Source organism: Lipotes vexillifer, unplaced genomic scaffold, assembly GCF_000442215.2.
Source record: "Lipotes vexillifer unplaced genomic scaffold, Lipotes_vexillifer_v1.1 scaffold712, whole genome shotgun sequence".
NCBI classification, from domain to species: domain Eukaryota; kingdom Metazoa; phylum Chordata; class Mammalia; order Artiodactyla; family Lipotidae; genus Lipotes; species Lipotes vexillifer.
In genome coordinates, this window is record NW_006775660.1 from 223,056 (window position 1) to 240,130 (window position 17,075).

At 38.4% G+C, this 17,075-nt stretch overlaps 1 protein-coding gene across 1 annotated transcript in view; it reads right to left on the reverse strand.

The window, feature by feature from the left end:
- GSAP (gamma-secretase activating protein) overlaps nucleotides 1-17,075 on the reverse strand; it is an 87,038-nt gene that overhangs the window by 34,477 nt on the left and 35,486 nt on the right. Inside the window, exons 13-19 of the mRNA XM_007450084.1 lie at nucleotides 13,175-13,252; nucleotides 11,692-11,769; nucleotides 7,818-7,910; nucleotides 7,479-7,696; nucleotides 5,829-5,898; nucleotides 5,223-5,305; nucleotides 2,071-2,124 (exon numbers count right to left, since the gene is read on the reverse strand). Of these exons, the coding sequence (XP_007450146.1) occupies nucleotides 2,071-2,124; nucleotides 5,223-5,305; nucleotides 5,829-5,898; nucleotides 7,479-7,696; nucleotides 7,818-7,910; nucleotides 11,692-11,769; nucleotides 13,175-13,252 (674 nt within the window). The remainder of the gene's footprint in view (nucleotides 1-2,070; nucleotides 2,125-5,222; nucleotides 5,306-5,828; nucleotides 5,899-7,478; nucleotides 7,697-7,817; nucleotides 7,911-11,691; nucleotides 11,770-13,174; nucleotides 13,253-17,075) is intronic.

Below are 17,075 nucleotides of genomic sequence, written 5' to 3' on the forward strand. Positions count from 1 at the left end.
GAAGAGCTTCCAAGCATGTTTGGGAACAGTTAATGGGAAACAACCCTCTGCAGAGCCAAATGCTAAAGATAATTAGGGGAGAAGAGAAAAAAGTGAGGAGAAGGCAAAGTGAATATCAAGAAGGAAGAAAAATGAACTACATAAAAACATAATTTTACACACATACACACAAACAGAAAAAACAAAGAAAAAATCAGAGAGTGCAAAAATAAGCTATTTTGTTCCCAAGCAAAGGCAAATTGTATTCTTAGAATAAGGCAATTGGTAAAAAGTTTGAGAACCTTCCCATCACTCTTTTATACTTACTTAATTTTTTAAATGAAAATACACAATAATGTAAGGTTATAGTAAAACCGATAAACTCATAAATCCCTTGTAACAGTGTAAATGATCACAACATTTTTTGAATATCAATTTGGCAATAAGAATCAAAAGCTATAAAAATTGTCATAGCCTTTCACCCAATAATACTACTGGGCATTTAACCTTAAGGGAATAAATCGCATACACACAAAAAAAACTACATAAAAGTATTCACTGCCACATTATTTTTAATAGCAAAAAAAAAATTTTTTTTAATGGGGGCTAGAGACAAACTAAATGTCTCAAAACAGAAGAATGATTAAGTAAACTAAGACACAGCAACACAGTGGAAACCTATGGAGTCATTAGAAATCATAATTATGAAAATTATGAAGTGTATGTACCAACATGAAAATGTGTGTGATATATTATAATACAAAATCTTTATTAAATATCACTAGATGGCCATTACTACTAGGTAAAACATGCAAACCTATGACAAAGACCAAGAGGAAATGGAGCAAATCGACAATATGTTAGGAACTGTAGGACTGTGGGTGACATTGCTTTCTTTTTAAAATTTCCTTCACTGGTTTATTGTGTGTCTATTAAACACAGCATGGATTTTCTGGACTAGTGGTAAAAGCAGAAACAATAAAATGAAAGGATGGAGGCTCTTAATAAGAATCTTTTAAGCTATTAATCAAACCTTTCTTTTCCCTCGTCTTCCTGCTTTTAAAGACCTTCACAGTTGTCTCACTCTGCTGCCTAGATGTATCTCTTGTCCATCTCCCCTTAAAGGACCATTCTTAGGACCAAAACCCAGAACCACTAAACCTGCCCCAGTCAGCCCTCTTTCACCCCCAGGGCATCACCGTGACCTCAAACGCCCAAGGCTTTCCCTCAGCTGCCTGAGCCTGCCCTGCCCTTTGTGGACCCAAAAGAATCAAATGTAAATAGTAAAAGGCAGCAGCATACTAGGCTGCCTGCTGCCAAAAGTTGAGATTTCCCAGCACACACCAAGCTATAATTAACAGGAGGCAATGCCAAAAACAACAAAGGAGCTTCAAGAAAACTATGTTAAAATACTCCTCGGTTTTAACTACATACACATTCTTCTCCGCTCACCCACCCCAACCTCCCTATTGTACCAGAAACTCCTCTGAAACCACCAGACTGTAGAGAGACACCAACGCTGCTGCTTAGTGGGCAGGAAGAAGGTGTGTGCTGAGACCACGGGGACAGCCCGAGCAGGTCACTCTTGAGAAACAGAAACACTGTTCTCAGAACGAGAAGGAAATTAGTTAATCCCAGCCCAGGTTACTTAATGGTTTTAGGAGAGAGAGAGAGAGAGAGAGAGAGAGAGAGAGAGAGAGAGAGAGAGAGTGTGTGTGTGTGTCAATGCAAGTGAAGTAAAAAAACAGCTCCTAGGTCTGATCAAGAAAATTTACAAGAACTCCTCCAGCATGGATTGGTTTGAGGCACAGTGGAAAGTATGACTTCAGTACACTTCACGTCGAGCCCTGTAGTTCTCTGTCTTCAGAAAACCTCCCTCTTCAAAGAGCATTCCTAAGAATTGCCCTGATATCGTCGTTGGTGACTACCATTTAGGAAGGACTGCCTAGACAACGAGCCTTACCCCTTGCAGCATCCTCCCGTGACAGTTTACAATCCCTTTTGGAACCACTGTGACACTCGGGGCAGGCGACCGTGAGGCAAGGAAGCCACGCAGGTCTGGGCTTTTTGTCTCTCACTGTAAGCACTTACCTTCATAAGAGGCAATGAAATCTCTTCTGTCACAAGGGTTATTCCAGGAATTTCCTGTGGTGGGGGAAAAACATACACACAACTGCTAAACGTATCAACTACCCCCAGCCCGAGCCTTCAGGAAATGTCTTCCGTGCAGACAGAAGCTGAGGGCAGCTCCCAGTTTGCTCTCTACTTTAAATAAAACTCGGGGTTTATAAATACCAGTGAACACAGCCTATCTCTTGCCTCGGGAAGGGAAATATTCTGTAAAGGTATGATTATAATAGTTGACAGTGTCACTAAAGGAAAGGATAAACTATTATGAAGAAATACAGAGTAAATAATGTATTATTTACACATTTCCATTTAAGAACAAAGGAGGCAAATTACATTTGCACCATCAAGTATAATAATAAGGGGGACACTTTGCTTTTTTTTTTTTTTAACTCCTTCCTCCCTCTTCTTCTCTTTCACTTAAATGTATTATAGTTGGTCCCTGCCTCACTAATGGGATTCTTTTTGGACCTCAGTGGAAAACGGTTCTGCACCTCATCCTCTACCGTGATTTCAGAAATAAGAGATCCTCATAAAGTGTTTACCTAGCAAGATTACCGTGGCAAATGTGCAAGACGCAATTCATATCAGGAAGTCCAAATTATCACATTCTGCTAACTAGTGAGCATTAAAACAGAAATTTAAATTAAAAGATAAACTGACAGAATTGCCACTTATTTATTTTAAAAAGTGTGTTTCCATGTTAATTATGTATATTAACCTGTCAACTAGTCAATTCCTCTTTCATTTCCTAAAAAATAAGTAGATGATATATGAGAAAATACAAATAAAACCTGATATTTGTTTAGAACTTAAATGTCCTGGATTTTATTGACATACAATATTACTGAGAAAAAGGGCATCACAGGGATGGAAAAATAAACTTCCAGAATATTCAAGCAACTGAGTCCTCCACTGGACAGGAGAAAGCCTGTAATAAAAATCTATGTATGCTTCACTTATCACTACTCAGCAACAGAAATTTCACTACAGCTCTAGGTTATAAATAGCATCTTCAAATAAGTATAACAAGGCTCACTGTCTGCAAAGCATAATTCAGGATTATCTATGTGTAAGACACAATATTTTCTAGTATCTTAAAAAACCCAATTCAGTTATTTACAGAAATAATCTGTCTCCATACAGAAGTATGAAATTTATTTATTAAGGGTATAGCATTAAGAGCATATGCAGATTAGAGAAAAGAAAATGATTTACATCATTGCTAAAGAAAATCATAGGCTCATAGAATTTCAGGATTAGGAGAGACCTTTAAGGTAACCTACCCCAACCGCAAGAAGTCTAAAGCAACATGATAAACCCCAAAATAAACTCTGTACGCAGTGGTTAAAACTTTGCGTTTTTTCATATTGTACTTCTTGTAGGACTTCCTGATGTCACTCTGTCTGTCCACACATTTCCTCTGCCCCACAAAGGAGGAGAAATGCAAATGTGAAGAACTACCTGTCAGGATGACACTCACAAAACATCCAACTAACACGTGCACCATGTTTAAACACAACCCTGGGAACCAGAGGTCCAGACCCGGTCTCCCAGACACTGAACACAGGACAGCGACAGCCAGCATTGGGTGGTGCGGGGAGGAAGATGAAATGTGCATTTCCTGCTTCTGCAGGAGGGGGAGGGATTAACCTGCGAACTTCCTGCCACATTACCACAGAGTCTGCATGTATATTCACAAGGGTTCTTCAAACAATGAGGGCCTGGAGAAGAAACAAGCTCAGATCTTTCCTTATAATTTTACAGAGAGGCATGAAAGTTTACAAACTCTAACAGTGAGAGACAAAGAAGAAAGGGCCTTTGGGAAAACACTACCATTGCGTATGCCAAAAATTTAGAAATTCTTCTAACATGGGACTTCCCTGGCAGTCTAGTGGTTAGGACTCTGCACTTCCACTGCAGGCGGCACGGGTTAGATCCCTGGTTGGGGAACTAGGATCCTGTGTGCCGTGTGGCGCAGCCACAGAAAACAGAAAAAAAGGGAAAAAATTAATCAAACACATCTGATATGCCTTTTTAAAGGACTATATTTAGATAGTCTAAAAACAAAATGGGAAGTGTTACCATTTATCCTAGTACTTATTTTCCTGTGTCTGTGCTACTTGAATTAAATTTATTTTTCTAAATACTTTTTTGGGGCTTCCCTGGTGGCGCAGTGGTTGAGAGTCCGCCTGCCGATGCAGGGGACACGGGTTCGTGCCCCGGTCCGGGAAGATCCCACATGCCGCGGAGTGGCTGGGCCCGTGAGCCATGGCCGCTGGGCCTGCGCGTCTGGAGCCTGTGCTCCGCAGCGGGAGAGGCCACAACAGTGAGAGGCCCGCATACCGCAAAAAAAAATAAAAATAAATAAATAAATACTTTTTTGATACAAACCTCTGCCTCAAGACTAAGCACACAGTAGTTCTAACATCTAAATATGAAAGGAGTAGAGAGGCAGAACCTTTTTCAGGGGGAGCCTGTACACGGTTTTCACTTCTGACCCAACAAAGCTCAGTTTACTGAACCACATTCAAGAGAAAATGAACAATGCTTTCCCCTGAAACATTTCTTCCCAACTAAAAGGAAGGGAGTCTGGACCAACAGGAAGAAAAGGTTGAATGGCATGGATTTGCTTAAGATTACTGACTTTTACTGATCTTGACATTCTAAAGTTATCACAGATTTTCTTTCTAAGGCTGGGAAAAAAGCTCATGAAGGTGCTAATCTACTAAGTAAATAGAACAGCTCAGAATAACAGCAGTGGTCCAGCCGTTGCTCATTTATAAAACCCTAAGAAATATTTTCATCTACTCTAGCTGCTTGAAAAAAATTAAAAACTAAAACCATTTGAAGATGATAGAGGCTTCATTCTGCTTGGTAGTAGGAAGAGTAACACGTATGCTGTGCCTTCTCCTTCAGTTCTACTGTTTTATGTAAATAAAACTGGCCAACAGCAAGGACTATTATTTTTCTGCCAGAAAACTCCAATTCAGATCCTTATGCATCAAAACAGAAATGAAATCACAACCTTGGTTACTGTGACAGGAATGTCCTACAACTGACCCACAGCAGTGAATCAATTTTAATTACAGAAAGAATATAAAGCGTTAACTTACTGTATCCCAAGTGAGCAGTGAGGAGTATGGCAAGAGTTTATCAATGTTACTTGTCTCTGGATAGATGCTCCAATATGAAGAAGCTGAGTAAGTTTTGGTGGGGAAAAAAGACGTTTTAATATGAAGAATAAGGCAGTAGACGTTGCAATGCACCCAAACAAGCAAACCCACAAAAGTTTTCATTGCCTTATCCTTCATCTGCAAAAGGCTAATCATTATGGTTCTACCCGCTGATTAAAGTGTTCAGGTTCTACTTTTTACACTGAGAATAATTTTTTAAAAATTATTTGGCACTTACATCTATCCAAATGACGTTATAACCACTTCACGCAGAACCAGCCAACACAACGCTTAAAATAAATCACTAACAAGGTTATAGAATCAAGATCATATCTTATATGTCATCAGTCTCTGAACAGCCACAGCTTCTTACAAAACCACAAGAGAACGAAATTTAATTAGGTGCTGACTACAACAGAGTTTAAAAAAAATGAAAAAACACTCCTAAACAGCATTTTGACAGATTGGGGCATTATCAATTTACTGCTTTCCCTTAAGCAAAAAGGTCAAGGGTTCAACTTAATATGCACCATCAGCAACACCTACCAATTATAAATTCCTGAATGAGGTCAAATGAATGGCAGGCAGAGATGTTCTCAGAAATCCATTGAATAATCTTTAAAAAGTAAGGAGACAAATCTATTGGTATTTAAATCTGCACCCTGCCCCCACCACCAAAGAAGTACAAAATATATATGACTAGTTTAAAAATGTTATATCTCTTTTAGAATTGCCTAAGAACACACTCACTTCTACACAATCTCTGAGATACATAACGTAAGGTTGTGTGGGTAAAATATAAATAAGGTCCTATTCATGCATCATTTTAATAAATTCCCTTGACTGGGATCCAAATAAGCCTTCTTGAACCCAATGTTCGTTTTTGCTAGAGTAGGACATATTACAGCAAAGTCTCAGTGTGAAGAGCTATGGATACAGGAGAAAACCAAACTCAACCACTGAGCTTGGAGGCAGCAGACCTGTGTTTGAATTTCAGCTCAATTACACCATTTAATCATTGTGAGCATGGCTATGCTATCAAGGAAGGTATAATCCCTGTTATATCAACAGTTCTCTCAATCAACCTCTATAACCATCCTCACCTGCTGCAGGAATGAAACGTCTTGTTCCCGACCTTAGAATTGATGCTATGAGGCTTGCCTAGCCATAGGACACTCTTGCATTTCTGATCCTGCCAATAATTGTTCTTATTTCCAAACCTACTCATCAAGCTAGTTGTGCTTATTTTCACAATTAGTTAAGTTAATAAAATATTACCATAGACAAGTGAAATATGGATACAAAAAGAATGCTGGCGGGTCAATAAAAGTTGAAAGCTTGGGAAAGACTCCAAGACATGTCTCTAAAACACTTATTAAAAAACTAGGTGTGAGACAACTATAAAAGAAAAAATTGCCTGATATACACAAACTATTTAAAGGAGGATTTTTAAACTATTGACCTCCTTAGGGAATAAAATGAAAAGAAAAAGAAAGTAACTGGAAGAGCCATACAGGTACAGATAAAGAAAGCCAAGACATTACTTAGTGGTTTTATGTAAGAAAAATGATTTTGAACTCCAATTAGCTGATACACAAAGAAAGGGCCTTAATCTACATCAAAAGATACAGGAATAAATGTACATTTATATATTTTAGGTTAAAAGAAAATATTTAGGCCATCTTTTTTCAATCGACCAACCACCCATTGGTTCCAATCAAGTCTAATGGGGGGTTTCCTCAACTTCACAGAATAGCTGTAATATTAAATGATAAGATGTATGAAAGTGCTTCATAAACTATAATGTGAAATATAAATGTGAGCTATCTCTGTTTAAAATGTCATAAATAGATTTTATTTACCACCAGATTTTAGTCCTTTTCATGATATACACCAAATACAAACCAGGAGAAAAAGTAGATATTTGAGAAACTATTTACCGAGCACTTCCTTGTTAGCACTTCCTAACATTTACTCACAATATGGAAAAGAGAATAGTGAAAAGAACAGACACACCCTCCCAGTCTGAGGTCTGTGTCCATAAAAAAAGGAGCACAAGCGAAGAATATGTTCAAGTCAGGACGGAGACCATAAACCTCAACTGTTACCAAATTAAAATAACTTGTGTTCATTTCAGCTACTAAATGTACACGTGTTGTCCATTTGCCACTTTTTAAACTTAAGCTATATTCCCACCTTGGCTTCCAGTCGCCGTGGGTCTCGGCCACATGAGAGCACACAGTGCAGCAAGGCCAGCTTCTCGCAGTCCAGCCGGGTGTTCCACAGGAACTCCAATAAATATGACTGGTTGAGGAGTGCCCTATAGAGCTTTCCAGAACACCAATCCAGGACCAGGGATCCTGACAGTGACTGTAAAGGACTATGAGGTAGCATATCAATCACTTCACTGTTTCCTGGCCAAAAAAAAAAAGTAGATCAGCAAATAAAAGAAGCCCCTCTCCCCCAAACATAAATATTAACATTAAAACGAACCCAAATGTACCCTGTTCACGAGGGGAAAAACTACAGCCATACCTGTCAGAAACAGACTGTGGCAGATCAGGTCTGGATGTTGAATGTTAAGTAGATGAAAGAAATGACCAGGCAAGTAAACAGCTACATAATAGTCTGTGGGAGAGAAAGATTTAAGTCAGTTCCACGTGGCAAGAGCTGTATAGGTACATATAAAGCCAACAACTTTACGGTATCCCTATTTTTCTTTGAACCTCTTAAAACACAAAGGTTTTGACCAATGTAATAAGAAGTTGTCTGATGTCAGTACGGTCCATCTTCCTAGCAATATCTCATTTTCTTCAGACATTTAGCCATGGTTATCTTAATTTATATCTGTAGTTTTGTTTCTAAGAGAACTGTGGCTTTATAGGAATCTAAATGAGCTCTGAGAGCAAGTTAGAATAAAAAATATCCAGCAACATGAATTATTCCTTAATCTGACAGGCTGGAAATAGCTTATCATGGGAATTTCCTGCATAATTTCTGCCATGTGGGGGAAGCTCTACAATTTAGTTTCCTATGTCTGCCCACTCCTCATCATCGTTGTCATCTTCTCTAAAGAAGCTTTAAATTGACACTCATCAAAACAGTCTCTGCAGGCATTCTGACACTTTGTGAAGTACTAATTTGTTTCCATGCATAGCAAGCTGCCTAGAATGCACATCTTCACAGTCCCTGCACTAGATATTTCTGTACAACGAACATTTGTACACAGATTGAGGCAACGTATAAAAAATAGGTTTCTGGCGAAGGGGGCAAGGTAGAAGTAGCCCTTGCCAATAATTTTTCTAGGATCTTAGAAAAACAAAGAAACTCACACAACAGCAGCGAATTTTATATAGATGAAACATTTAGATTATAAGTGAGCCAGCTAGACTCTTTTTTCCCTAAGAAGCAAAGAAATACATGCTAATAATGTACACAGAAGGCATTCTGTGGAAGGGAAAGGAAAGAGGATGTAAAACTCTAACCAGCTGACTTCTAAGTGTCCTTTCAGTCACTGTGGATTCAGTGATGTTAAAGTAGTTAGCACAAGTGGTTGCAATAATGTTACCATTATGGTAATGCATAAGTAGAAAAACACAAATAACGATATAGTAGGGCACAGCGGAAAGGCATCAAATCACCTAGATTAACTCCTAGCCCTACAGCTTAGCCAGTTAATTAGGGTGGTACTATGTCCCTGGGAGAGGGGGCATTTGGAAATACATGAGGGTGTTCTGAGTTGTCATAATTATTCAGGTAGAAGGGAGATTCCTACTGCCATTTGATGAGCAAGTGGGCTCCAAGGAGGTTAAATCCCTCAATGTGCAGGACCCTCCCACCCAAAAGTTACTTTCTCACCAAAAATGTCAATAGTACCTGTGGTAGGCTGAATGATGGCTCCCAAAGGTGTCCACATGGTAATCCTCAGAGCCTATGAATATGTCACCTTAAGTAATAAAAGGGACCTTGTAGATGTGATTAAGGATCTTGAGGTGAGGGGGGGGGGGGATCCTGGATTATCCAGGGGGACCCAATGTAATCACAAATGGTTTTATAAGAGGGAGGAACAGGGAGCATGACTACAGAAGAGAAGACCACATGATGATGCGAAAGACTGGAGTGATGTGGTCACAAGCCAAAAAATGCTAGCCTCTATGTGCTGAAGGAAGCAAAGAATGAATTCTTCCCTGGAATCTCCAGAAGGAACCATTTCTGCCCCCACCTTGACACCTCAGGACTCACTCATTGCAGAATTCTCACCTCCAGAACCATAAGACAATGTGTTATTTATCTAGGGGCTAAATGTGTGGTGATTTCTTATTGCAGCAATAAACTAAAATAATGCCCCTGATAAGAGACACTAGAATAAGCTTGGGCACACATCACAGACTTTCTGAGACTCAGTTTCATTATCTGTAAAATGGGGATAACATCACCAAGAAGAATTGTTGTAAGGACCAAGATAACAAGTAAAACACTTAGAATATAGTATTAATTTTTTAAATGATAGTTTTTTAATGTATAAACGTATCTTTCTTATATACAGGTGTTTGGGGTTCATGGAAAACTTCCTCCAAAACTCTATTCTTTAATATTTCAATCAATATAAGCCCCTTTTAAGAGAGTGACAGTTCAGGGAAATTCCAGGCAATAAATTGCAAAAAAGACATCACTCAAAAAGCAATACTGTTGTCATAAAAATTACCTCTAGAATAGTTCTAATCTTGGGCACAATTTTTTGCCTATATATTAAAATCTGTTTAAAGAAGGAAAGATGGCTTAATGTGAGATAGCCTATTTTTACAAAGCTCTAGTATTTTTGCCCTCTCCACGCTCTGAAGACCAGAGATTAAATCATGCCTGCCCTTTTCAAGAGTCAATCCCAGGGGTAAGAAGAGGAAGAATACCTTTGACCTCACAAAAGGCTGTTTTTTAGTGGAGAGTTTCCCACATCACTCTCGAGATGGGATGCTGATAAAGGATTTCTGATAAGAATCAAGTCTCAGACCCAGAAAACCTTATATTTATCCTTCTTACCACAGGAAGCAGTAGAAGCAGGCCTCTCTAAAGCAACTTCCCACAGGTTCAGAGCTCATATTAAAAACTGGCACATACTGGCCCACTTAGCATAAGATATCTCTCCTCATCAATAGTATCATTCAAAATAAAAATCTTTTTTTTTTGCAACAGTGTGGATGGACCTAGAGAGTATTATGCTCAGTGAAATAAGTCAGACAGAGAAAGACAAATACGCTATGTTATCACTTACATGTGGAATCTAAAAAATAAAACAAACAAATATGTATAACAAAACAAAAGCAGACTTACAGATATAGAGAACAAACGAGTGGTTACCAGTGAAGAGAGGGAATGGGGGGGCAAGATAGGGGTAGGAGATTAAGAGGTACAAGCTACTATGTATAAGAATGTACAGCACAGGGAAATATAGCCATTGTCTTGTAATAACTTTAAATGGAGTATAATCTATACAAATATTGAATCACTATTTGTACAACTAAAATTAATATAATATTGTACATCAATTATACTTTGATTAAAAAAGACCAAAAAAAATTTTTATGGTCTTTATCATTTTGGTTCTCACTTTGCCCAGTTCCTTCACATAACACCTTCCTAAACCTTTGTCATGATAGCAGATGGGCTGGGAAACCGGGAAAGAAGAAAATATTAAAGAATCCATCTGCTCTAAACCTGAAAGCTAAAGCTTTTCTTTTAAAAATATTGTGCCATATCCCATATGCAGGCAAACAACAGTTCTGTTTAGTCTTGTGCTAACCGGTTTGTGCCCCTCACCCCAACGGGCATGGAACAGCAGCTTTCAGTAGGGAGGTACAATAAACCCCTTCTTTATTTTCTTCATTACAGACTCATTATGTTTAAGCCAAATACTCAAGTTCCCTTTACCATACCTACTCAATGAAAAACAACTCAATCAAGCTGATCCATAAATAATTTATGGGACTCAGAAGCTTTTAGCAATTACCAACAGGGAACAGATAATTTCTCAAGGGGCTTTGTCTCTCTAGAATCAAGGGACAACATCACGTATTATTTCTCATAGGCTTTCAGGAAATCTCTCGCTCACCGTCATCCATCATCATCTTTATACTAACAAATGGCATTTTAGGATTGCTACCAAAAACATAAGAAAGCCCACAGCCCAGGTTCCCTAAGAAAGGAGATGCACTGCCTCGCCCCCCTGCCAAAAGGCTGATTCTTTTTTGGCGGCGGGGGGGGGGGGGGGGGTGAAAACCTTCCCTTATCTGGCTTCAAAAAGGTCAGTCATAGTCATCACAACCTGAGTCCCAAAGAGGCATGAGGAAAATGAGGCATAACATGTACTGCAAGGAAGAGACAGAGCACAGAGACGCCTATGCCTCTCACTCACCAAGGCTGAGAAAAGTAATGCCCTTTGTCACACGTGAGTCAACACACCCAAGAGTAGCAGTGAAGGTCTTGCCGTGCCCTGTGGAGAGAGAACATGAAGCCAGAGAAAGGATGTTAAGAAACAAAGAGCTGGAATTCCACCCAAGGCAGTGACTCCATGTCATACTCTCCACATTTAGTAACTGTGAAACTGACAAAGCAAGTGTCTTTGGAGCCCTAGAGCTCATGGTTCCCTATCATTCTCCACAAATCAGCATTGAAGGAGGATCACCTGAGTGCAGTCACAAGCCAGTAGTTGTTCTGGGCTTATGTATAATCTTAGACCTTGAAAGGTGGGTTGTGCTGGGATAGAAGGACCTGAAGAAATCTACTTAAGGATCCAAGAGATGGAGACCAGGTGGCTCATTGGCCCTCGTGCCTCAAGGTTCACTGCCACACTCTTGCAGTCATTAAGGCCCTCAGAGGCTTCTCTGAATCACTTAGGAATCTCACTGTGACTCAGAAAGGGTGTTAGACTATCTACTAAACTCAGTGTAGTGTTGGGCTTCACTCTCCACTCTTCTAACTCTTAATCATGGTTATTAGCTCTTAATAAAACTTTCAGCAAAGTTTTATTTTCTGGCTTTAATCATTAGATTAATCATTAGAAAAACGTATGAAAACGTTCCACAAATATCAGACTTGTACTATTAAAGCATAGATATAGGTCTTCTGAATTTACTTTTACTTTCTTCGTTATTAAGTTATTCAACTCTTTTACTTCTGAAGGTACTATTAGGCACTCTGGCAGAATAAACTCTGGTGTGACCTGGCATAAATTTTTTTTTATTTTGAAAATTCTAATTTTAAGCAATTTTAACTCTACCCACAGTATGTACTATATAAATACTAATTTTAAGGAACTAAACAAGCAAAATAAATACTCTTTAGTATGGTTCAGGCTAAAATTATTAAAGGGCACTCTGTGACCAACTACAGAGCTAGAAAAGTTTGGGCACTTTACTCCTATCCCCAAGGCTGACCGCTGACATATCAATTTCTTGGGCCACAGATGTATGAAATGAAATAAATGTATCTTAGGTCTAAGACCTGTTAAGGACCGAGACCATGGAAGCTTTTAACTAAAACCCTATGTACCTTTGTAAGTTAAATCTATTGGTACCTTTCAGTTAGTAATAATAAAAAAGCAAACACATACACTTTGGGCAAATACATCCCTTAGCATTGGTCTACAGGCTTAGAAAAAAGACACAGATCAGGAAAAAAATGTATTACAAAATATTATTTTAAATGTAATATAAAAATAATGAGCTAACTTAATATTCATCATTCATGAATTTCTTCAGGAAATATGTATTATATAGGTATACAGATATACAATGTACTGATTGAATTTGTTACAAGGTAATAAGACTTTAAAGTCTACCTACTTTGCTATTTGGAAAAAATGACTATGTAAAAGTAAAAAAATAAATGAAAAGTACCTTTATGAAAGTAAAGCACTGAATACGTGATTTGTTCCCAAGAGTCAAAGTTCGGGCAGTAACATACACACAAACTTCCTAGAAGGAAGAAGGTATTTAGTAAAACTTAAAAGAATCGTAGACAAATAGAAAGTTTCCTAAGCCACTTAACCTTACTGCTATTCCTTTAGATGTTCTGCCTCAATTTACCTCATAGATTATTCCCAAATTCTAGAAATGGACTATTAACAAGTTGCTAAGAAATTTCAATTCAACAATTACTCAGCACACACTATAAGCAATTTATTGTGGTAGGTTACTGAAGGCTAGGAAAATGGAGAGAGAGAGACTTCTGTATATGAAATCACGGGAACCTAGAGAAGTTTACAAAGCTTCACGAGATTCTCCTTACATACATATACTCCCCTGTGCCCTTTTTTAGCTTGCTTTGCAGCCATTGCTAATAGCTATGGACCTCAGTTTATCAAAAAGGTGTCTCCCATTTACAGAAAGTTTCCAGTGTTCTTCTCTATCTAGAATGGAAAGCAAACTGGGGCAACAAGAGCAAGTGTGGTGTGTGCGCCTGTCCCCATTCATATTTGGGTCACTGAGGAGAGCTCCTGGCATAGAGCGGCCTTTCCAGATGAGCCCTGACCACACTCACTCAGCCCACCACTCCAGAACAACCTCAACCTTTCCACCTGCTTCAATGTGTAAAAGTATCCATCACCTCTAGCAGCTGTTGCCACCTGGACAGACTAGGTAAGTCCATCAACGACCTACAAATGAGGGCATTATGCTTAAACTGATACTTCTATTCTAATGCTAGCATTTATGTGATCACCTGAAATAGGAGGTTTCCAGGGTGGGAAGGAACTTGACAAGGAGCCTGGAAACGTGGGTTCTAGTCCCAGAGCGAATATTAACTAGCTGTGTGAACTCAATCATTATTCTGCTCAGTGAATTGCAATATTTCCTCTACCATACTCCATTAGAGTTCCTTTATCAAAAATCATGGTAGGAAAAAAAGGCCCATTTTCCCTAAGAAGGCTATTTAAGGACATGTTTAAGCATTTTGTTATAATATTTATCCTTTGTGACTCTTTTAATGACTTTTAAGACTGCCATATATTGTTAGAAATTCATTTCATTGCAATATTTTCAACACAAAACAACAAAAAGTAACTTTATCAGATAAAAATGTAACAATTCTGTTAGATTTAAAATTACTATTATGCTTAATGACCACACAATGATAATACCTTTTCTTTAAAATTACAGCAGACTCACTAAGAATAAAATAATGCTATACTAAAGCAGATACAAAAATAGTAATTATAAGAGATACAAAAGTCCTCTGTACCACTTTGACTACTTTTATACAGAAAACATACTACCAGCAAAAACTCTACTGGTTTATCCTGTTCTTTTACGTTCTATGATCACAGGCATTTTTAGCAAACGGAGTTAAAACTTCATCCTCTCTAGTAATAAAGAAACAAGAATTAAAACAAGCCACCACATTCTTCCTTTCAAATTAGCGAAGTTTTAAAAATGATAATTGGGCTTCCCTGGTGGTGCAGTGGTTGAGAGTCTGCCTGCCGATGCAGGGGACACGGGTTCGTGCCCCGGTCCGGGAGGATCCCACATGCCGCAGAGCGGCTGGGCCCGTGAGCCATGGCCGCTGAGCCTGCGCGTCCGGAGCCTGTGCTCCGCAACGGGAGAGGCCACAGCAGTGAGAAGCCCGCGTATCGCAAAAAAATAAATAAATAAATAAAATAATAATAATAAATAAAAATGATAATCAATTCTGTCAATGGAGCAGTAGGAAGAACATTCTCAAATAATAGTAATGAAAGAGTGAACTAGTACAACCTCTCTGAAAAACAGTTTTGCCGAGATTAAATACAGTCACACCTGTTGACCCAGTAATTCTTCTTTTAGGAATCTACCCTGAGGAATGAACGTGAAATGTCAAAAATATAAGGAAGATCATAACCTCCATTCTAGCAAAATCCTCTGCACACCATCCTTTAGAGAATTGAGGTTATCATCCTTCTTGTTTTGAAGGAAGTTAAAGTGAGATGTAGAATAAACTAACCTAATTACATACACCAAGAGCCATATTCAGATCTCATAAGCAAATATCTCCAAATAGTTATGTTGTGGCCTAGTCCCCTCTCCCAATCCCAAAGGGGGAATAAAAGACACAACAAGGGGAAATGGGCTGTGCACAGGCTCTGCAAAGCTGTCCCATCTGTAGAATTTTCTTTGATAATGGAAATGTTTGATATCTGTGCTGTCCAATATGGTAGCCACTAGCCACATGTGGCTACTGAGCACTTAAAGGATGGCTAATGTGACTGAGGAACTTCTTTTAAATTTTATTTAATTTTAATAACTTAAATTTAAATAGCCACATGTGGCTAGTGGCTACCCTCTTGGACAGCATAGCTCTGGAGCACTGGTTCTCAACTCTGAAAGTACATTAAAATTACCTGGGCCCACAGATGCCTAGGCTCCACCTGAGATCAACTAAATCAGAATCTCTGGGGTGAGATTCAGGCATCAGTATTTTTTAAATTTGCCTGAGTCATATTAATTAAATTCTCTAAGCCTCAGTTTCCTCAGTTGTAAATAAGGAAAACATAGAACCTCCTTCGTATGGTTCTAATGTGAGTGTTAAATGAGGCAATATGTATAAAGCTCTGGCAAAGAAGTTATAGCTGGTCATAAAGGTTAGCTGCTTTATTATTATTATTTCAGAATAATTTTGCCGCTATTTACAAGTTGGGGGAAGTCAGAGTTTGAAAAAACAAAGCAAGCTCTTAATGGCGTATCCAGAGATGTGTAATGAATATTCATCAATGATGAAGATAACATCTCAAAGTTGGCTAGCCTGGGGGAAACCATTTGGACAATGAAAGCTATTATGGACAAAGTTTTCCAAGGGAAATTATCTCATTGTAAAAGGCTCTATAAAATGCTAAAACACAGGCCTAATTCTGGGAACTTGTGAAGGGCAACTCTTGCAATTATATGTACAGGAAGGAGAAGTTACACTTTTCACCCCTCACTACCTCCCAGTAGGTGGTGCACAAGAAAGAATTAGAGCCACCATGGACTTAGAACACACAGGAGAACTCTAAGTACAGATTCAGGGTTGACTATTGGATAGGGAGTGTATTTTCTTTCCTTCAATTCTTTAGGAGGTCCCTGATTTGTAAAAAATTTATTAGAAAAATCTATACAAACTCATAATCTTAATACATAAGTGTCCTGACATTAGCAGAGCACTTTTGCCGATCACCAACTCTCATGAGCAGCCTCCAGATTTTAACCTCTAACTCCCTGGAAGGTAGCAGATATCATTTCTTAGGGCAGGAAAATTCAGGACAAAGATGCTTTCAAGAATGTAAAAAGTAATGCTGAAAGGACAAAGTAGCTCCCGATGACCAATATGTGACAACTAAACATCCAATGTTATTACAGCATCACCATTAATGTAAATAGTTGAAATAAGTTGAGTTTGTAAAAAGCTCTGAGTCTACCTACATTTTTTTCATGAACCATGTTTTCTGTTCTTCACACCAGTGGAAAATTAAGCTCCCTATTATAGTGGGAGCCATATAGGGATTAGACTATTTGCTCTCTTCTCCATTCCTACTTATGCTCAAGTAGGTATTTGTTTGTTTTAACAACAAAGGTTAAAAAGTTATTTCTGAAAAGTAATTTGGGAAATACATGAACTGACAACTTCTTAGTTGAAAAGCAAAAGGGTGCTTCTCTGGTTTATTTCATTGTAAATCTGGAAGCATCCCATTTGAAACAGGTTTATTTTTTCTATTTCAAAGCTGACTGCGAAAAGCAAGGCTCATTTGCTATTCTCCTAGATGTTGCTGAGAAAGGAAAAAACACTCTT